Genomic DNA, 22,557 nt, shown 5'->3' with positions numbered 1-22,557 from the left:
TCAGATGGATTATTCTGTTGTTATGTATTTTAATGGCTGCTTCATACTTGAAAATTGTTTTCCAAATGCAGGGTTGAACCGTAAAATCCATTATGCACTGGTGAACTCTGCAGAGGGGCAGTTCTCTATTGATGAATTTTCTGGAATCATTCGTTTGGAGAAGCCTTTGGATCGGGAATTACAAGCTGTGTACACATTAACTTTGAAGGCTACAGATGAAGGCTTACCTAGAAGACTGTCTTCAACAAGTAGTCTTATAGTTTCTGTTTTGGATATTAATGATAATCCACCCGTATTTGAGCATAGGGAGTATAGTGCAAGTGTATCAGAGGACATTTTGGTTGGAACTGAAGTTCTCCAGATCTATGCTGCAAGCAGAGACATCGAAGCCAATGCTGAAATCACATACTCAATAGTCAGTGGAAACGAGCATGGAAAATTCAGCATCGATTCGACAACAGGTAACAGGTTACAAGTGTAAATATACTTCAGGCCAAGCAAGCACAATGCCATACTGACATCATCCTGGCTGTAAAGTTGCTGCTGCTCTTTTCACCCATTTTGCCAGCATGCTTACTAAGAGAAGTGCTGTAAAATGTAGAATAGGAACTTTGTTTGTTGTTTCAATTTATTGGATTATTACTTGGATTAGACCCATTTATCTGGCAAGAGTAAGGGTGTCCTAATTGGAAATTCCCCACTCTGGGGGCAGACAGGTGGAAAGACATAGATCTGTAATAAAAAACGTCTTTCCACAAAGGGTATATAATCAGAAGGAATAGCCAGTCTTGGCAAAAGAAGGATTAAAAATAAAATAGGTTGGGAAGACTAGTCATTGGTTCACAAAGGCAGTAATCCTAGAGGAGTTTAATATTAAAGGGAGGCATTAAAGAGAGCTTGAAAAAATAATATTATGTTCAACATATCCAGCATGACAGTGGAGATTTTAGGCTTGTATGATAATCAGATTTAGTCTCTGGGACTATTTAGGTAACCTTGAGAATTTTTCCCTGTTAATGACAATTCTTTGTTAAAAATTGTTAAAAATCTTTGTTAACAACTCAAATTTTAACAATAACAAATTTTAGTTTTGTTTACTTATATAGTTCTTTTTCTAGAGCTAATATCTGGTAAAGTTGTTTGTGTCTGGGTATTGTTTTTTGGTTTTTTTTTAAATAAGATATCTGCCCAAAAGTTAATTCTAATTAAATACTTTGGTAGTTAATTGTTTAGTGTAGTGGAAATTACAATTCTGCTTTTTCCAGTGGACATGCTGGTACTAAGGTATAGAACTACTTTGCCAGATAAACTTCATATATTTGAAATTTCATATATTTGAAAAAAGTTCCAGAAAAACTTATCCAGCAAATCAGTGTGTATGCTAGGGACTGCACTATCTTATCTAGTCAGTTAAAAACTCATGTTACAAAATGTCAGCCAGGTTGTTTTGAACTGTGAATCTTGCAGCAGTGGCAGGAACTTTGCATCTTTTTACTTACATGTGTAAAGCATAATCATACTACATAATAATACTGCAGCAGTAGCAGAGTTTGTGTGAGGCTCTTTTTTTTCCTTCCCTAGGAGCCATTTTTATCATTGAGAGTTTGGATTATGAAAGTTCTCATGAGTACTACTTGACAGTGGAAGCCACAGATGGAGGCACGCCTTCCTTAAGTGATGTTGTAACAGTGAATATTAATGTCACAGATATCAATGACAATTCTCCAGTGTTTAGCCAAGACACTTACACTGCAGTAATCAGTGAAGATGCTATGCTTGAACAATCAGTTATTACAGTATGTATTGTTTTTTTTTACTTTGAAATACTCTGTCATGATGATCACGCTTTCAGTATTGAAGGAATAAGTATAGATCTGAAGGTGAACATCAATGAATGGATGTTGCCACTGAGTGAATTGAAAATTTACTTTGAAATTCAAAGTTTCAGAAGTAGGGACTTCAGATGCTATGGGAAAGTAGATAATATTTTGTGATGTCTTTATGTTTTCCTCATGAGACTATGACTTAACTTTCTGAAGAAATTCAGGAAATTGAGTGATGTTGGTATATTCTAATGAGATGGCATTTCTCCTGTCAACTGTGGAATTTGTTAAACCAAAAGAGATCATCTTCAGGATCAGTTTATTTGAGAGGTGCTGGAGTCTATTTCAACCAGTTTTAAATGAGGCTGTAATGTCCCTTAGGTTATGGCAGATGATGCTGATGGACCTTCCAACAACCGCATTCACTACACAATTATAGATGGCAATCAAGGAAATCCTTTTACAATTGACCCTACCAGGGGTGAAATAAAAGTGACTAAGCTTCTAGACAGAGAAAAGGTGAGTTTTTTATGGCTTTAGGGCATCTGGGATTAATTTACCTATACATAATTGATGACCATCATTTTCTTACTCTATTTGTAAATTATCATTTCATGTTCCAAAATTAATACGCTATAATAAAGTGCAAGCATCCCTTTATATAAGTACTTCTGAAAGGAAGAGAAAGGATTGAGTATATGAAGGAAATCTTTACTGGGGGATATGCTAAAATAATTCTTCCATAAAACAAAATCTGAGTTTGTTACTTTTTTCCTCTTCAGTAAATGTTTTAAATTTTTTTTTATTATTTTTTTAGATTTCAGGATATACCTTGACAGTTCAAGCTTCAGATAATGGAAGCCCACCTAAGCTTAATACAACTACAGTTAACATTGATGTTTCTGATGTAAATGATAATCCCCCGGTGTTCTCAAAAGGAAACTATAGTGTTATCATCCAGGTAAATACAACTAGTGAAGTAGTTAAATCAATAATGTTATTGGTCTGTCAGCTTGTGACTTGAATTTTTCTGTATTTTTAATTATTTAAGGTTGCCAGTGAGAGACTGCTTAGCAAATAAGTGTTGAGAGTTATAAAATTCCTGTTTGTATGTTATATAGAAACTTACATTGCATGTTGTCAGAATCACAGATTGGCTCAGGTGGGAAGGGACCACAGTGAGTCATCTGATCCAACCTCCCTGCTCAAGCTGGCTCATCCTAGAGCACTTGGCACAGAATTGAGTCCAGACAGTTCTTGAATATTTACAGTGAGGGAGACTGCATAACTTCTCTGGATTCTTTTTCAGATTCCTTGTGTGTGTACATGTATATATATTAGACATTCCATTTTTGCATAGAACAATCTTAGAATCATACAGGGACACTAAAATACATAATAATTTTGCTATTTCTTTTTAGTCGTAAGAATTACTGCTTAGAAAAAGATCCTTTAGGTACCTGTTACTGTGAAGCTATTGTTCTGCACCATGGCACATAGGGCAAGCCTTAATTCCCACTGGCCTCCTCTGGGATGAGCAGCAGTTAGAACAAGAGTGGAATTTCATATGGCTGCATACCAATCCTTTGACTAATTTTGCACCATAGGATGGTAGCAGGAGGCCACATTCTCAAGTGCCTGGCATGTACTTGGCTGACTCAGAAAACTGCTGAACCAAAGGCAGCAGAGTACAGCGTCTGTACTTCTTGTCTTCCTAAATCCAACAGGAAACAAATGGAAGTCAACAGAGGAATTGCATTAAGACCTTTGTAGACTAGTAATGTAAATGAGCTCAATCCCTTGTGTCCTTTTAGTGTTTCCTGGCCTGGTACAGTAGATCAGTGAGGATCAGACAATGTTACCTGATGCACTGTGCCATCCTAACATACCACAACTTGTCTTTGAGACACATGTGCATTATTTGTAAAGGCAGCTTTCTGAAATAGGGTAAAATGAATATATACAATATAATCACAGTATGCAGGTAAGATGTCCTGGATACGGCTTTAAAAAAACCCCAACCAACCAAAAAAAAAACCCAAAACAAAACAAAAAAACAGAACAAACCAAAACAAAAGGTTTATGTTTGTGTGCTGTCAAATGTATCTTCTTTTCCCCAATTACAGTCTTTCTTGAAATAAATGTAAATTAATATCTCTCCTAAACTGCAGACTATGTAGCCAATGTCTGTACTATTTCCCTTAATTAAAAAGGAAGACCTCTTGTTTTATAGTTCATTCATATGGGCCTGCCCTAGTTGAAGATAGCAGAGAAGAAGCTGGAGGAGTTGCCCAAGAATGCTCGTGTGCATTTCCTCTTGTATTGGAGATGGATATATTTGGACACAGTAGAAAATGTACTTAGCTCTTAGGAAAGTCAAATGACTTTGGATGTCCAGCTGTAAATATTTGTATTTTAAAGCAATGGTTTGGTTTTGCTTAAAGGGAAAAAGCTTAATCTTTTTGCAGTATCTGATAACTAAATTGACTTATTCTCTCAGAAACAGAGTACTGTTATCAGGTTATCAGGAGATTTTACATCTCTGAAAGGGATAGCATTTTGTTATCATTGTACTTCAAAATAATGTTTCTGCTTTTTTTAGTTTTCAAATAAGTATGTACATAGAAAAATCCAGCTGATACAGTAAAGCACGAGTATTCTGGGAGAGGTGTTAAATGTGTCAGATAAGGTTATATGTGTGTGTAAAATATATTATAAGCCAATGTATGTGAAGTGTCTGGGAAACCTCAGACATCCACATGATGCAAACTTGAAGAGATTTTATGAAGAAAATTTAAAACCTGCATTTCATATTTTAACTGGATGGTGGCTGTAGCAGCCACAGCTGTAGTCAGAACTCTAATTAGGGGCACAGCGGGTCAGATGGAGGAGTGTATTTTTCTAGTCCTCCCAACAAAGGCATTAGATTATTCTTAACAGGTGTTTTCTCTAAATTTCAAATCTTTGATGACTTGGTAATTAGGCTACAGTAGTATTAATTCAGAGCAGAAGAGGAAAATGTAAATTGTCAAGGCCGAACTACCTTCAGAAATACAATGCGAAGTTTAAAAAACTGCCTTTCTCCTTTTACTGTTTTTGAGTCTTATTCTCAGAGGGTGGTAGTTTCCCTGAAACAATATTGTCATTCTGATTTCTCTTGTACTGATAAACTGGTTTGACAGTCATTTTTGGGGGTTTCTGTTGCAAGGAAGAAATCAGCATCAGATCATATCCCCAGTTATAACCAAACCACTGTGTATTATATATCCATAGGAAAATAAGCCTGTTGGATTCAGTGTGCTGCAGCTAGTGGTGACAGACAGGGATTCTTCTCACAATGGCCCTCCTTTTCTCTTCACCATCCTGACTGGAAACGAAGAGAGAACTTTTCACATTACCCAGCAGGGAGTTCTGAGCACAAGTGCTGCGCTGAATCGCAAAGTGAGAGATCACTATTTGCTTCATGTTAAGGTAGGATGGTTTTGTCATGTTCCTCTTACTGCTTTGCATTGTAAGTATTTAATTAACTTTTCCCACTCACGTTCACTCCACCACTTGTCTTTCTGTTAGGAGATCCTGACATGCCAAGTAGTCATTTGGGGCATGTCCTGTGAGGTGACATCTTCATAGACAAAGTCTGTTGGTTTAAATGCTAATCTACACAGGTTACAGCGGGAAGTTCAATTAAACTCACAGTAGAAGTAAGGTGTAAGTGAAATGTTAACTGAGTAGTCTTGATAAGCCCTTTGCTTTCTGGTTGCAATGTTGAAAAACCAGCAGGGGACAGGTCCCTTGAGCCACTTACTGTTGACTGCAGAATTCCTCTTGCCACTATCATTTTGACCCTTGAAGCTGTGTGCTGGACTAAATCACATGATGAAAGCAGGGATATTGCACAATATAGCAGTAATGAAAAATTTTCCACAGAAGTTGCCACATTTTTTTTTTTTCAAATGGCAATTGAAAACATCTTTTTAAGCTTGGACCTTTTTCATAGCTTTGAAACTTGCAGTGCAGTAGTTTGAGATCTCAGGATCCTGCAGTGGAAACCACAACATAAAACTCAAAAAATGACCCTGAAGTGCTGTAATAGTGCTCTGTTTGCCATTGTTGTGCAGAAAGACCAGACCATGCCCAAGGTTACAATAACCTAGCTAAGTTCTCTCAAATACTTTTTGTAACCTAGCGTAAGGAAAGTTAAAACCAGTTGTTTAAATCTTATCTAGTCCTTTTAAATTCAGTTATAAATTAAACAGCTGGGAACAGACAACTTAAAACTGGTAGGCTAAAAACAGATGGCCTTAATTCTTAAACTTCATCTAGATTCAGCTTTTAAGAAAAATTCTTACCTTCATTTTCACATGAGGAATTTCTTTCACTCTCCAAATTATTCTTATGCATACTATTGCAGATAATTTATGAGTAAACATGCACTGGCAAAATTTTAGAGCAATACCATTTATAACAGTGTATTCTGAATTCTGGCCACATTGGGATAATTGTGACATATTTACATAAGGTTTATTTTCTTTGGGAAAAGAAATAAAAAATCACACAGATACTCTAATGTGCTGTTTGAGTCACTGAAATGTTAGTAACCAAGAACCATCAGTATAAGGACAGATATAGTTTCATTTAAGTGTATTTTAGTTTAGGGTTTAAGAATTGGGTTTAAAATGTGGACAGGTATATAATTTCTCTGTTAGCCATTTTTTCCTCAGTAATGATATGCCAAATCCCCCAAAGTCACCTTTTTGTTTATGGATGTTTTTCCTGTATATGGAATCAGTGTAGTGCAAGATTAATATGTTTTACTTTAAATCTTTTCTAAGCAATAACTAATTTCTATTTATTTTGCTTCTAAAATGTATTCTTATAAATGCATGTACAGGCAGTTAGGTTTGCTCTGTATAGACTGTTACACTGACTTTGTCACATTCCATGATTTAGCTGCACCTTTGGCACTTCCTTATGTGCCTGGCTCTTCTTAAGTGTGAGATGTCTGTCTAACATCTTCCTCTGGGTGAACTCTTGCAATTCTTTTATTTCTAAGCCACTTTCTGGTCTCTACTCTGCTTGTAAACAGCCTGTCAGTACTTCAGCTATCTTGTCTTCAGCACAGCAGCTGAAAAGTGCCTTTTTATTAGGGAATGAATATGGACTATTTTAAATGGCATCCAGTAGCTAAACACGTGTCTTAAAACAAATGTGTTCACTTACAACAAAGACTTCTCAGAGACTGTAAATCATTAAAGCAGACTGTACTAATGTTCCTCTTTTTGTGTGCTGCACTACCCAGTCTCTGTATTTTGGACCTGTCTAATCTGTTGATTTCCAAGTTTCTCAACTGGATTCTTGAAATATATCACTGTCTTTTAATTCCCAGTTGTCATTTTACACGTTGCTAGATTTTTTTTTCAATAGACATACTGCTATTATTTGCTATTATCTTACAATCCTTGAGTAGGAAAGCATCCAAGACTAAAATTAGCATTTAGTTATCACAAGACTCCAGTTCCAATGATACACACAAAACTATAGTTATGGCTATTGAGGAAAAATATTCTTCCTCTGTTAATTTAAAATAATATATTTTAACGTCTATATGAAGCCATTTTCTCAAGTTTGCATTATGTTAATTTCTGCATTTTGATCTTGCAAATTACAGGTTAATAATGGCTATGTATGATCTCTTGATATCCACTTTCAGTTTTTAACTGACCTTTACTGGTGTGCTTTTCAGTACTGACAGCTTTTACCTTAGGTGCTTTCTGAATGGATTGCTGAGGTAGTGATGTTTTTAATTTACAAGCATAGTTTCATTTGAAAAAACTCATAACAAAAAAATCCCAAAACACTAAAACCACACAAACTTTCCCCATATGCATTCTACGCACTCACTATCTCCAGAAGCCTTTACTTTTGTCATTTTTATAGAAATAAGTATTTTTTTTTCCCCCCCAATGGTCACCTTATATGGGCATGCCACTCATATTTGCTTGTCCTCTCTCCAAAGGAAATAGATTATCCATTAACAAATGTCTCACAGCATTAGTGTGCACAATCTTCAGCTATGAGTCATGCAGTCCTTTATGCCACACTGAAGTCTTCAGTTTAAAACCACAGCACATTTTTAAATATCTGCACTATTGAAAAACCATTTCTCCTGGGGCTCTTCTTTCCTACTTGCTGCCCATTTGTTATAATTTTGCTTGTCTGTTTGTTTTGAGCCTTTTCTTGTTTCCCTTGGGCATTTCTTCTGTAGCTAAACTGCCTGCCTTGTCCTGTTTCCAGGCAGAGATCTAGGCAAAACAAAACTTTGCCAACTTGAGCTGAAGCTCTCGTTATTTATTTGGGTAACTGGAGGGCAAGTTTCTAGCCATGCCTGTCCTTTGGAGTTAACAGAAACAGATGAAGACATGCAGTTCTATGAGACATACATTACCTTTTAAAAATGCCACATTTATGTGCACATCTACAGATAATCTTGTGCCTGGAGGTACTCCTCTTGTGCTTAAATTTGTATCGAAAATCAAAAGCAGCCTCTCTGCACAGATCTTCAAAGTATACTCTGTAAAATTATTGCACAATCTTTTAAACAATGCATAATGTCTTCCTTTTTCTGAGCCCTGTATATCCCCTCTGTACCTTCACATGTCTCCAATTCTTCTTTAACTGTTTCTTCAATGTCACTTTCAGTAACTGGGAGAGAGTTCTGGAAAAAGGTAGATGGGAAACAAGAGGTGAAAAATAGAAGGAAAAAAGTTAACCCAAGGGAATGCTCTTTACTCATTTTTCCACTTTTATTTTAACTATCTTCATACAACAGCAGTGTATGTCTTTGTCCAAAAGGGGTGGAGAATAGGGTGTTCAAAAAGGCTTTAAAATTGAATTAGGCTGATACAGTTAGTTGACTAACTGTCTGAAGTAAATAGTACTACAGGTACCCACCTCTTTTTTCCCTCTCTGTGACCAAAAATCCTGAAAGACAACATAATTAATTGTATCTTTCTGCATGCATTTTTCTTTTTGAAGTACTGTTTGGCACAGTGCATTTAGTTTGTCTTCCAGACCACCTCCTAACTGTAGTGAAGCATGTTGTACATTTCTAGTGTATGACTCATTTCAAGTTTGTAATGTGTTTCCATGCTTGATATAAAAAAGCTTCAAGCACCATCTGCTGTCTGAAATCAGCTACTGTGCATTTCCTCTGTATTTGCTACTAGTGCTAATAGCTTACTGACATTTGCAGGTAATAAGAGCACTGTAGGCTTTTAATCTTTGGAGAAGTGAAAACATGTTGTGTGTGCCTCTTTATAGAAGCTTTTTAAATTTTTAGTGTTAACTTTTATGTTACGAATTGTGTTACAGAATTCATGTAAAGTGTTTTCCTATAGGACTTTTTGGTGGGGTCTTTTGGTACAAAAACACAGCTCTACTGTGTACAGTATCAATATCTACAGCAGAATTTGAGATAAACCAAAAATGTAAATCTGTCATCTTTCCTTTAGGTGGCAGATAATGGAAAACCACCATTGTCGTCTTTGACTTACATTGATATTAGAGTTATTGAGGAAAGCATTTATTCTCCAGCAATTCTGCCTCTGGAAATCTTTATCACAGCCTTTGGGGAAGAATATTCAGGTGGTGTCATTGGAAAAATTCACGCAACTGATCAAGATGTTTATGATACCTTGACATACAGTCTGGACCCCAAAATGGAATCCCTGTTCTCTGTTTCCAGCACTGGTGGCAAACTAATAGCACATAAAAGGTTAGATGTAGGACAGTACCTCCTAAACGTCACTGTTACAGATGGAAAATTTACAACTGCAGCTGATATTACTGTACACATCAGACAAATCACACAAGATGTATTAAATCACAGTATCGCAATACGCTTTGCAAACCTGTCCCCTGAAGAGTTCATCGGTGATTACTGGCGCAATTTCCAGAGAGCATTAAGAAATATCTTGGGTGTGAGGAGAAATGACATCCAGATTGTTAGTTTGCAGCCTTCTGATCCTCCTTCTAATCTGGATGTCCTCCTGAATATTGAAAAGTCTGGTAGCTCTCATCACCCAATGAGAATTTTGCTCCACAAGATAAACTCTTCTGTGCCTGACCTAGAGGAGATTTTAGGTGTCCGGATAATTGATGTGTTTCATAAGCTGTGCGCAGGCCTAGATTGTCCTTTGAAATTTTGTGAAGAAAAAGTAACAGTGGATGAGAACATCATGTCAACCCACAGCACAGCCAGGCTGAGTTTCGTCACTCCCCGTCATCACAGAACAGCAGTCTGTCTTTGTAAAGGTAAGAAACACAGTAAGTAAAAGTGTATCCTTGAAAAGACTGTTCTGGTTTTAAAAAGCAGTAATCCAAAGATGGAAATTTGTATTACAGGACAAAATTAGGAATGTTCTGTAACTCTTTATAATATTTGCCTAATTTTATTTATAGTAAAGAGTAATTCTTTTTTATCTCATTACCCCATTTCAAGAGTTTACATAATACAAGATTACAGGAACAGAAATCTATTTTTTTATAGCTACAGCTTCATTTTCCATTTTATGAAAGAAGTTAATTCTTTTTTGTTGTTGCCCATCATATATTGGTGGCTATTTTCAGTCTTGTGTGCACAAAGGTAAGTTCCTGCAAAGTACCTGAACACTTCCTTGTTTCTGCTTAGAGGAGTAGCCCACACAGTTTCCAAAGCTGCTTGGGAATGAGAGGGTAATGTGGGAAATAAATACACATTAAAATATATGTAAGTATGAAGATTTCTGATAGAAGATTTATTTTTCTTTATCTCTGAGGGAAACAATGTTGCTTTTTAAAATCAGGACTTAACCTTGCTGGGTGAACTTGCACATATGAAGTAAATATTTAAAGCCCGTTCCTTTTCTGTCTCAAATGCAGACATTCTTTTCTCTGCTCTCTCCAACCTACTCCGTCTGTGTTTAATATCTACATGTTGAGTTTTGTGGTGAGTGATTCTAGTGGTAAGCCTTAAACCACAACACCAGTTTCCCAATTTTTCCAATTAAATGGAGTAATCAAGATAAGGATGAGCATCAGCCACCATACGCTATTTGTCTAGTCTGTGCCAGTCATGTCCCATAACAGTTCCTCACTTCCTTGCTGGATAGTCAGGGGTATCATTTGGGGTCCTTTCAGCTACTGTGTTTAAGAGTCTCTTTTCACAACATACCATCACCACCAACAGAAAAGAAATAATGGATTTGGTTTTACAGATGGGAAGTGCCCCCTGGTGAACAGTGTGTGTGAAGGAAACCCATGTCCTGAAGGTACTGAATGTTTAGGAGATCCAAAGGAAGGAAAATACACCTGTGTTTGCCAAGACAGCAAAGCTGGACAATGTCCTGGTAAGGAATTAATGCTAAAAAAACTCTTTGTAAAACTATATTGCTTTCCAGATATAAATTTGATTCCAGTCCTGTGCTAATACTTTTTAATGCTTTTCTGTATTCCTAAGCATCAGCTGGCTCTGCTGTGACATTTACTGGGAGCAGCTATGTGAAATATCGTCTCATGGAAAATGAGAACAAAGAGGAAATGAAGCTGACAATGAGACTTAGAACTTACTCTGCTCATGCAGTTGTTATGTATGCTCGAGGAACAGACTACAGTATCTTAGAGGTATATTAAAATCTCCTAGTGCATATCTCCTCCTTTCTTCCTACCGTCTTCTTACTATTTTTGTGTTAGATTAAAAGATTTAGTCATAGCATCTCTGCAGAATTGTTATAATTGAAAATTACGTTAAAGGTAGGGTGTGTTACACATCCAGGTAACAAACTTGTATAGAATTTTTTAAATGTGTAAACAAACAAAGCTTCCTGAATCATATATTTTAAACAACTTTAAGTTTATTTGCTTATCATAGTGAAGTCCGTACAGGAAAATTTACTTAAAGCACAAGATGAAAAATATTGAAGTATTGCAATATTTTGATTATGATGTGTGACTGCTTTACTAGAGGAACAAAATGTACAAAGTGTATGTTTCAATTAAGAGAACCATATAGAATAAATCACAATTGCTGTGACTGGAAAAAGGTGTTATTAAACTGCTTTTTATGAATACCACCATCATCCTGTCTCTCCAGCAAACATAAACTTTTATAGGCATCAATATTTTATACTCTTTAAGTGTGCAGACCATTTATTGATGTTGTGGCTTTCCTCTTTAGATCCATCATGGAAGACTGCAATATAAATTTGACTGTGGCAGTGGACCCGGGATTGTCTCTGTTCAGAGCACTCAGATAAACGATGGCCAGTGGCATTCTGTATCTCTTGAAGTGGATGGGAACTATGCACGACTTGTTCTGGACAGGGTGCATACTGCATCTGGTACCGCTCCTGGTACACTCAGAACGCTAAACCTAGACAATCACGTGTTTTTTGGTGGTCATATTCGTCAGCAAGGTACAAGACATGGTAGAAGTCCTCAGGTTAGCAATGGTTTCAGAGGCTGTATGGATTCCATTGTACTAAATGGACAGGAGCTGCCCCTAAACAGCAAGCCACGAAGCTATGCACACATGGAAGAGTCTGTGGATGTCACTCCTGGATGCTTACTGACTGCCACCGATGGCTGCTCAAGCAGCCCCTGTCAGAATGGAGGCATCTGCAACGCACTGTCAAATGGAGGTAAGCTGCTCTTTATTCTTCTGCTTTTAGTTTTCAAAACTGTTCTTCAGCTTCTCTGCTTTGAAGGACAGAACATCTTTATGCCTAATTCTTGGCTTCCCAGACTTGAATAAGGTTGCTTGTTGAATAGGTACGAAGGCTGTGTGTGCCTTCTAGATTCAACTCTTTCAGGTCTGAAGTAGACAAAATCCATGTAGCAAAGTGGGGATTTAATCTTCAGTGCTGGTATCTGGGGTCCATCCTCTTAAATGCCTACTCTGGAGTCTTTCTTTAAAAATTCTGAAATTATTGGGACAACTTGTGTTTTTTGAGAGAAATGGAAATTATGCTTCAGTCATGTTTAATGGAACTCTTACTGTTACATTTTGCTTCATCTTTCAATAGAAACATTTCTATTTTTTTCCCTCCTTTCTCTAGTAACAGGTTAGTGGGTAGGGAACAATTTATCTTAAATCTGTAGGTGGGCAGGGAGGATTTTATCTCAAATCCAGTAAAGCCATGTGTATCTTTCAGAAAGACTGTATTTGGTTTCAGGTTACTACTGCAAGTGTGCGCCTTTGTTTATGGGAACTCACTGCGATGTAAGCGTCAACCCATGTGCTTCCAACCCCTGCCTTTATGGTGGGACTTGCATCCCAGTCAGTGATGATTTTATCTGCCAGTGCCGAGGACAATACACAGGTCAAAGGTAAGTTTATATGGTTCATATTATCAATGAACCCCTTAGAAAACAGGATATAAATGTAACACTTTTTCAATTTCCTTTTTTATCTATTTCCTACTTAAAGCTCAGTCTTTGAGGCACACTGGAGCTGGCTAGAGTTAACAACAGCCCCTGTGTTACAGCTCTGAATCCCACATTATTAACTCGCTTGCAGTAAGGTAATGTTCAGCTGTTTTTGTTTGTTTTGCCCTTGCAGATGCCAGCTGGGTCCATATTGCAAAGACAATCCTTGCAAAAACAGTGGCAAGTGTATAGACAGTTTGGATGGACCTGTTTGTGAGTGTGAAGCAGGCTTTCGTGGAGAAAGGTAGGTAGCATTCCACATATATTGAGTTTTAGTAGTATTGATCAACAGATTAACAGTTCAAACTGGTTGGAATCTGGGATGTTGATAAAATAGCAAAATGCACGTTAGTTTGCAGTACCTTATAATAAATATTATCTAAAATTATTGAGAACAAGATTACAAGAAAGGCTGCTGATGTAAACTAAACATTTCTGCTGTGCTCTGTTTGTGACAGGTGCCTGACTGATGTCGATGAATGCACAGAAAACCCGTGTCTCAATGGTGCCCTTTGTGAGAATACTTACGGCTCCTATCACTGCAACTGTAGTCACGGATTTGGAGGCAAACACTGCACAGACATTGTTCTTAATAAATATGTTTCAACATCTTGGAACATTAGCTTAGCTGAAGTGATTGGGATTATTGTTTTCATCGCAGGAATCTTTTTGTTAGTTGTGATTTTTGTTGTTTGCCGCAAAGTGGTTGGTAGAAAGAAGAAGCACCAGCCAGAACCTGAAGACAAGCAACTGGGAGCTACGACAGCCTTCTTGCAAAGACCGTGTTTTGATGCAAAATTGAATAAGAACATCTACTCTGACATCCCACCACAGGTTCCTGTTCGTCCCATTTCGTACACTCCAAGCATTCCAAGCGACTCCAGGAACAACCTTGACAGGAATTCTTTTGAAGGGTCTGCTATCCCTGAGCACCCCGAGTTTAGTACTTTTAACCCAGATTCTGTACATGGTCACCGGAAAGCTGTAGCTGTTTGCAGTGTTGCACCAAATTTGCCACCTCCACCTCCCTCCAACTCACCTTCGGACAGTGATTCAATACAGAAACCCAGCTGGGATTTTGACTATGACAGTAAGAGATGGTCTTATTTTTTCCTTTCCTGTTAAACGTGTGTGCTGCTACAATTTTAATAAGAGTACATACACTCTGTCTATACCTCGTAGAGTACAAAAGGCATTATGACTTCACTGGGTTTTGTCTCTGGCCAGCCTTCATGCTCTACTAAGTTCTGTAAAAATGTGCAGATCTCAACTTCAAATTGTGTTGATTCTTTAATCTAGAATCTATTCATTGTCTCACTTGAAACTTCTTCTTTCAGCTAAAGTGGTAGATCTTGACCCCTGCCTTTCCAAGAAGCCTCTGGATGAAAAGAACTCCCATCCTTACAGTGCTAGAGAAAGCATGTCTGAGGTGCAGTCTCTCAGCTCCTTCCAGTCTGAATCATGTGATGACAATGGTACGTAAAATGCAATCATTCTGTACTGCTGCTGATGTTCATTTGTTCTGTCTTTGCATCTGTATCTCTTAGTAACAATAGGGTTTACATATATTAAATATATATTAAATAGTAGCTTATTTAATATATATTGGTATTTACTTATGTTAATATCCAGATCTGTTAATTTTAAAAAAATATTTTACCTATCTCTACACCAACTGTTAATTACTTTACCTTAAAATTATATATAATCATTCTGCTATTAGAATATTACAGTGAAAATGAAACTCAAGTTGCTCAGAGCTTTGTGTTTAAAACATTAGAATTTGGTAAACTCTTCTAGGTTATCCTTAGAAATCACCTTATGCAAGAATACAGTGAATTTAAAAAATGGCCTCTGCACAAATATAACTTTCACTTTGCTGTTCAGCTCTCAGTAAAAAGCTTTCTGGTGTTACAGTTTCATTTGTTTCCTTCTCTTTTTCTTGCTGCGACCTCAGCTCCCATATGGATCAGATCAGTTCTGAGTGAGAGCAGAGTTTAAGGGACTGCTTGTAAGTTTGATTACTTTAGTAATGAAGGAAACTGCACAATAAGGAATTTTGTTATAATAGAGCAGTATATTTGGCTTTCACCATGATTGAAATGAATTCATAAAAACATTTCATACATTGAAAAAAGCCAATATAAAAATATAAGTATTTTGATCACACCTCAAGTCCATCAAAATATAATCAGCATGTGTATTTGTGGGTTTGATTATTATTAATTGGATGTCCTTTCCATTGTGATGACAGATGCTTTTATAGTTGATATGAATGCATCTATGTACTCAGAAACATGTCATACTGATTGGACAAAGCCACAGTTGTCCACACATAACTTAATTTGCTAAGTTAAGGTGTGCTTTGACTCTTTATTCCACTTTCTGCTTTTGTCTCTGCCTGGTAAAAAAGAACTTGAAATTCCGTTAGCTTAGGAATAAAGAACATTCTGCTTCTTAATGAAGTAGAGTGATTTGTTATTAACAGCATGATAAAAAACCTATCTGGTTTAATGATTGGTGAAAGTAAAATGGTATGCTTATAGGCTTCATCATTTTATCAGTAGTTATTGCTACCAGCTTCCAACCTTTCTCCTGCGGTTTTAAGTGTCGTGTTGTACATGTTGTTCTCCCGTCCTCACTGTCTCATATGTTTAGTATATCCTTTTTCCCGTTTCCTGTCATGTATTGAGTACTCATTCATACATCATTTTAAGAGAAATAGCTGCAGCATCATAGATATCATTCTTTCCTTCTATTTTGGTAGATTCAGAATTTATTAGCTTGATATTTAATCCCTGAGCTGTGCAAACAAGTTGCATGTGCTTGTTTCATTTTAGCCTATAAGAATAAATCCTTCTCCTTTCCAAAACTGTCTTGAGGGAAAGGGAAGACATAAAATATACATTCATTTGTTTGGTTTTTTTTAAAAAATAAGCATGTAACAGCCTGAATTTGGTATTCCTACTGTGATATCTCTACTTCATACAAAACTTAAGTAGATCAGTAGCAGAAATTTTCAGTAGGTATTTTTCATATTCTATCCTTTTTTGTTCATTTCCGGGAAAATTTCTTTCCCATATCGTTCGTTGGTAGGGAGGCAACATAGTTTACATTTTTAAAAAGGTCTAATGCCATAATCCTTAATTCACCCAACACAAGCCTTTAGAAAAGTCTAGTTTGTTGCAGATAAAGTATTATGCAAATATATATTTAGGCTACATTTCAGAAATGAAAACTTAAGCAGCCTTGTGCTCATGCAAAATGTACTTCATAAGTAGTTACTTTTGTATGTTTAGCGAGAATAAAATTGAGCTTTAGATATGTGTTTTATGTATGACATGCATTTACTCTCTAGATTGAGAGTAAATATGTATGTACACCAATAATCTTGCTCTATAAAATAATAACAAACTGCAATTTCACAGTGTTGATGGGGGTTTTTATGTGTATCTGTCTGCTGTTTAAAGTGATACTAACTATAGGTTTGTTTTAATTTGCTCCTTTTATACCTTTTACAAGCTTCCGTAGTGACTGTAATACACCTTGTCAATGCTGTTGTTGACTCGGTGGAAAAAGAAGGTATATACATGTTTTCATATTTATTTACTGCTTTGGCAGCATAATGCACGTTTGTCTTCTTACATTGTCTTCTAGTAATGTAGTCCTAGCCAGATGCAAGTTATAAAATATCATTTTCTTAGACTTTCTGATAAGTTACAACAAAAATATATTTATATTGTATATCTGTTAACATCTTCTTGTGTAGCTGTAGATGCCTTATGAACAGGTTTCAAAGTCTGTTTTTCTTGGGGGAAAAAAGGATTGGCATAAAAACATCTTGGTGCTTACTCTCTTCTGAAAATATTCATACTAAAGCTGCCAGCAGAATTGAGACAACATCAAAGGCAAATACATGCAGTACTGCAGATGAAACAGCAGCAGCCTCCGCTTCCTTTTCTTCTCCCACCCACACCTGTTGATACCTTGTCCAGCTGAGCAGAATCAAAATGGTCTGCTATCAGTACTCACTTCCTTGGTCTTCAGATCAATCTGTTCTTAAGCAGAAAAAAAAATCATTTTTTTCTGCAGCTGAGATATACAGCCATACACACCCTCCTCAGTTTGTTACTTGGCAGCCTTACAACAGTACCTAAAACTTTTGTATTTTTGTAAATTTTGTATTTTTGGATATAGGTACACACACATATATTTGTGTGTGTGTAGTATTGATTTGGAAGTTAGAGGCAAGGGAGGCATTTTCAGTGGTATTTTATTTCATTTCTGCTAACATTTAAGAACTAACCACTCTGGGAAACACAAACTTTTTACAAAATAATAGTAGTAATAAAAGTGCCAGTGAGTCTATACAAATGCTAACTATTGTTTTAATTGACTAAATAGTACTTTAAGTTCCAGTAAAAGGCAGATGATTCACTCCATGACCATGAGTTTCCAGAAGTTTCTTCTGAAATAATATCCAGCCTATGCTTCTTATTTCTAGATACAGACTAGGAAACATAACATTTTTTACTAAGTCCTATTTAAAATGAAGCTATTGTTAAGAACGTAAAATAGATTATAGTAGCTAAAGTTTCACTTTGGTTTGTTATCTGAAGTACACCCTTTTTAATTTATGCAGACACACAAAAGAAAGTAGAGAAATGAAAGGGCTTCCAAATACTTGAGAATATTCCATTAATGAGGGTGCCATTTCATTAATATGTACCTATAGACAATAGTCCTCAGTGCAGAAAAATTGCAATGCACAGTACTTGGGAATGGGAGAATTACAAGAGTAAGAGAGGCCACATCTACCAGGGGAAGTATTTAAAAACTGATTCAGATTTTCTTTAATATTTTAATTGACAGAATCTAAAAATTATAGATGTAGATCTCAAGTCAAAGATAAAATTATTGTTTGGTGTTACCACCGTAAGATAAATACAAACATTTTATGCATTGCAGTTGTAGAGAGGTTAAATATTTCCTGCTCAGCTGCTTCTTAACATCTGAAAGTTTCTGCTCTTAATAAGCATTTCTTCTTTCAAAGCTTCTTATACTCAAGTGTACAGCTAGGTCGTGTTCTGGGACAGATGGTGCTTACCTTTAGTCTCCACAAGTGTGTCCAACAGGCATCCTGGGAGCATGAACTGTAGCTAATCTCATCACAGGACAGTTTTAGGCTGTATTCTCTGCCCTGCTCCTCAGGTTGTAGCTTGATGCAAATCAGCAATGCCGAGTGCAAGAGAAAATACAGCTCCAATCTAGCAGATTGTCACATAACGATGGACACATCCAGTTGTAGTTTGTGTTTCTGCCATTATGTTAAAGGGTTTTTGCCTCAGAAGAGGAAAACCAAGATCCCTCCAATCCTTGGTAAAAGTATGGTAAATCATAAAACCTATTGGCTTTAGTTTTGCACCCAATTTCCTAGGAAAAATAAGGAGTCTTGTCTTCTAAGCAGAGTAGTGATCAGAGCCTTCTCCTGTAGTTGAGGCCAGGGATGTTTTGAGAGTCTCAGAGCTCAGACTGACATCTCCATTAGTCTGAACAGTATTTTTCTTGTCTGGGCTAGGCAAGCTTAAAAAAATAGGAACGTCTCTCTGAAGAGTCAACCTCTGTCCCTTCAGTCTTCTTACAGATGAAAGTATGAATTCTTAGGAGAAGATTCTGCTATTAGGATAGACATCACTCATCCTTACAGACTTTAATAGGGAATATAGATTCCTGAAGAAAGAAAGGTTTAATATTTGTCAGATAACAGAGGGCAGTTCTCTGCAGAGTGTGAGTTGTTGGAATTGCAGCACAAAGGGAGGCAGGTTTCCCTGTGCTTTACGTTTGAAAGCCAGGCACCAAAGGAAGGGTTACCGTGATACTCAAAGACAGTTCAAAGTGTAAGTGCCAATAGATGGAGCCCTGAATCACAACACAAGGGTAGATACAAGGAAAGAAAGAAATCAGATCAAGTCCTGTTACCCTGGCTAGCAGAAATCCTGAATATACTGACACAAGGATTTCAGTAAACTCCAGACTGCAGATTTTACCACAAGACGTCTGTGTCCCAGATGGGCTGTACATTAATTCCTACAGTTCAAGTCTTAACAAATAAGGAGCCCAGGAGAAAATTCTAAAGAGAACCAACTTTAGTATTGCTAAAAAAGCAGCATGAATGTCATAGTGACTAGTCATTGTTTGTCTTCATATTGGTTCTACTATTCGATTCCTAACTACAGATGTTTTCTCCTTTTTCTTCTTATTCTGCCACCTAAAGAATCTTTTGCTGTTCCTGACCTCAGCAATTCAAGAGGTGACTTCTGCATGCAGTTCATTGATGTTCACCAAAATATTTCTGTTAATATTTTGTTTTAACACAGACTTACTCTCAGTTGCTTGCTATGTATTCATCTGCAGTGATTTCTCTTTACTAGATTTGCACTATATTACAACAGTGTATTTTTATTGGTGTTCAGATGAGAGAAATTACTGGGTTTTAGCTAGTTTAGGCTTACATCTAGTTTCCATCAGACAAATATAAACTTATTCAGAGAGAATTTGCAAGAGAAGATCAAGTCCAGTCATTTTTGCATGATTAAGCTTGATTTTCCTGTTTTGTTCTTGTAGCTGAATGTGGAATGTCTTTACTAATAACAAAAATTTTTTAGCAGAGGTGCTCCTGTAGAGCTAACAGCATTTTGTGAAACTAACTTTATCATTTGCTTGAGTGGCAAAGTCATTTTAAATGGTCTGAATACTTTACCAAATAGATGTTGGTAAATAGATGCTGATTTGCTTTTTTTATGTAAGAAAGTAATGGGTTATATATGCTAAATATATTCTTAAGAAAAATAGACTGTTGTTATCACCCTAACTAATTACTCAGGATCAATTAAGTGTTTAGCTGCACCAGGTAGGGTGTTGTTTCTTTGCTATCCAGCGAACAGCTATGTATTGTGACAGCACATTCCATAGGTGACTACAGCTCTTCCCACATTAGGGTGATGCCTGAGGAAATGTAAAAGTTCAAGTGTGAATGATGCACTATCTCATGCATGGCATAAAGTCGTGTTGAATGTCTTCTGTGCAACCAGGGCAAACTGCTGATTAACAAATAGTGTCCTAATCACAGTGATTGCATTGTCTTAATACGTGTGTTGATTTCTCAGTTCAGAATAACCTGAATACAAGATAGTAATACTATTCTTTTTTTTATTATTATTATTATTAACTTCTCAGGTTATCACTGGGATACATCAGACTGGATGCCAAGTGTTCAGTTGCCAGGTATCCAAGAGTATCCAAATTACGAAGTGGTTGAGGAGTCAGCTCCCCTCTACACAGATCCAAATGCCATCGATACAGACTATTACCCCGGTGGTTATGACATAGAAAGTGATTTTCCACCTCCACCTGATGACTTCCCTGCACCTGATGAGCTTCCACCCTTACCACCTGAATACAGCGACCAGTTTGAGTCAATACAGCCACCCAGAGACATGCCAGCCGTAGGCAGCTTGGGTTCTTCTACAAGGAGCAGGCAGAGATTTAACCTTAATCAGTACCTTCCCCATCACTACCCTGCAGACATGTCAGAACCTCAGACTACACCCAGTGGCGGCAGCGGCAGCTACAGAGAACCGTACGCTCCGTACTCTCTGGGCTTCAGCCAGGACTTTGAAGCACCCGCTGTAGACAACATGTCCATGTCTGTGTACGCTTCCACAGCCTCCTGCTCGGATGTGTCAGCATGCTGTGAGATGGAGTCTGAAGTCATGATGAGTGACTATGAGAGTGGAGACGATGGTCACTTCGAAGATGTGAAAATTCCTCCACTTGATTCCCAGCAACATACAGAAGTCTGACACACTCAACAAAAGTGCCTGGACTCTAACAAACTTTATCAAATCTAAAACAATTTTCAAGAGCTTTTTTTATTTTTTTCTCTTTTTTTTTTTTCCAGCCACGGTGAATGCTTTTGTTTTGGTGAGCTAAACTGGCATGGCAGCATTGAATCATGCAATTCATTTCATTAAATGAACCTCTTTCCATTTCCTGACCTACTGTATTTGGAAAGTTCCAAGATTTCCATTGGCTGTGCCATTTCTGAACATCCTTTATGTACTTACATTGTTCTATGTTTAAAAAAATCACATACCACTTCTCCATGTTAGCATGATGCATATATTTATATAGTTCTAATGCAATTAATTTTCTCCTACTTTTTGTAAATTTTATGTACAGTTTTGATTTTAATAGTTTTAACTAGATTTTGTAGATATTTTGTGAATTTGTTTTCCACTGAAACTAGTGGTGTTAGTGTGCCATTAAAAATGAGCACCCTGACTTATAATCAGGGCATCACTGTATGTATTCCCCTGAAAACTAAGGTTTGACATTTCATTGTAAAACATTCAACACATTCACACAATTTCAATTGTACATACGTTAGGTCTGATATTTTTCTGGGTCAGCTATATGGAAATGTCTTAAATGGGTTGCTGTATTTTAGAACTGTAAACACTTTTTTTTCCCTTCTTGGAAAGTGTGTTGGGGACCCTCTGGATACCAGTTTAGAACCAAAACCACCATGACACAGTTTTTATAGTGTCTGTATATTTGTGATCCAATGGTCTTGTAAAGGTTTTTACTGAAAATTACCATTAGCCAGTCTTTCTTACTGACAATAAATTATTAATAAAATACTTTAGCTTTGCTCTGTGTATCTCTATTATATAATATACCATTGACAAAGCATTCAGTGCAGCATTTTTTTAAGTCTGTATATGTTTTGTACTGTATTAAGTTACTTGCTCCAAGCAATTCATTTTCCTCTCCTCCGAAGTCAGCCTGCAGCTGTGTTAGAGATGCTCACGAGATGGCAGTGTGTGTCTGCTTAATGGTGTTTTTAAAAGTAATCGGGCCAGTCTGAATAAAGATTGATGGGTATTCAAACTGCAGTAGCCTTCTCGGTAGTTTGCATTTTTCTTTAAACATACAATATCAGCTATTTCAATTGCTGAGTATTTTTTTCTCAAGTCACAGAAATATATACCAAAAAAAAAAATCACCCAAGATCTTTAAAGCGGTTTTTCCTCTCCTTTATCACCTGAATGCTTACTTTCATGACTAGTTACCCCTTGATTGTGCACCTGCATGCTGAAATGGCCGTGCCACTGTCTGACTGTGCTAAATAGTTGGTGGTTTCCTGAAATTATATTTCAATTGGAACTTCTTACATTAAGTTTGCACTAGAAGTTTACCTTGAAGAAGT

At 36.8% G+C, this 22,557-nt stretch overlaps 1 protein-coding gene across 9 annotated transcripts in view; it reads left to right on the top strand.

Annotated features, from left to right (window-relative positions):
- The window catches only part of FAT1 (FAT atypical cadherin 1), a 105,321-nt gene extending 83,078 nt beyond the window's left edge, over nt 1–22,243 (top strand). For 3 of the 9 annotated variants that reach the window (XM_015624988.3, XM_033513411.1, XM_033513412.1), the window contains 16 exons: nt 72–461; nt 1,582–1,796; nt 2,205–2,342; nt 2,641–2,784; nt 5,097–5,294; nt 9,335–10,136; nt 11,078–11,209; nt 11,320–11,483; nt 12,037–12,499; nt 13,034–13,187; nt 13,420–13,530; nt 13,745–14,376; nt 14,624–14,761; nt 16,809–16,868; nt 19,561–19,596; nt 20,523–22,243. In XM_015624988.3, coding sequence (XP_015480474.1) covers nt 72–461; nt 1,582–1,796; nt 2,205–2,342; nt 2,641–2,784; nt 5,097–5,294; nt 9,335–10,136; nt 11,078–11,209; nt 11,320–11,483; nt 12,037–12,499; nt 13,034–13,187; nt 13,420–13,530; nt 13,745–14,376; nt 14,624–14,761; nt 16,809–16,868; nt 19,561–19,596; nt 20,523–21,148 — 4,403 coding nt within the window. In that variant the 3' untranslated portion in view covers nt 21,149–22,243. The other 6 variants (XM_033513413.1, XM_019006403.2, XM_015624990.3 and 3 more) reach the window with 4 other exon arrangements.
- The last annotated feature ends 314 nt before the right edge of the window (nt 22,244–22,557 follow it).

Source organism: Parus major, chromosome 4 (assembly GCF_001522545.3).
Source record: "Parus major isolate Abel chromosome 4, Parus_major1.1, whole genome shotgun sequence".
Classification (NCBI taxonomy): domain Eukaryota; kingdom Metazoa; phylum Chordata; class Aves; order Passeriformes; family Paridae; genus Parus; species Parus major.
This window is presented reverse-complemented; position numbering and strand designations above follow the sequence as displayed.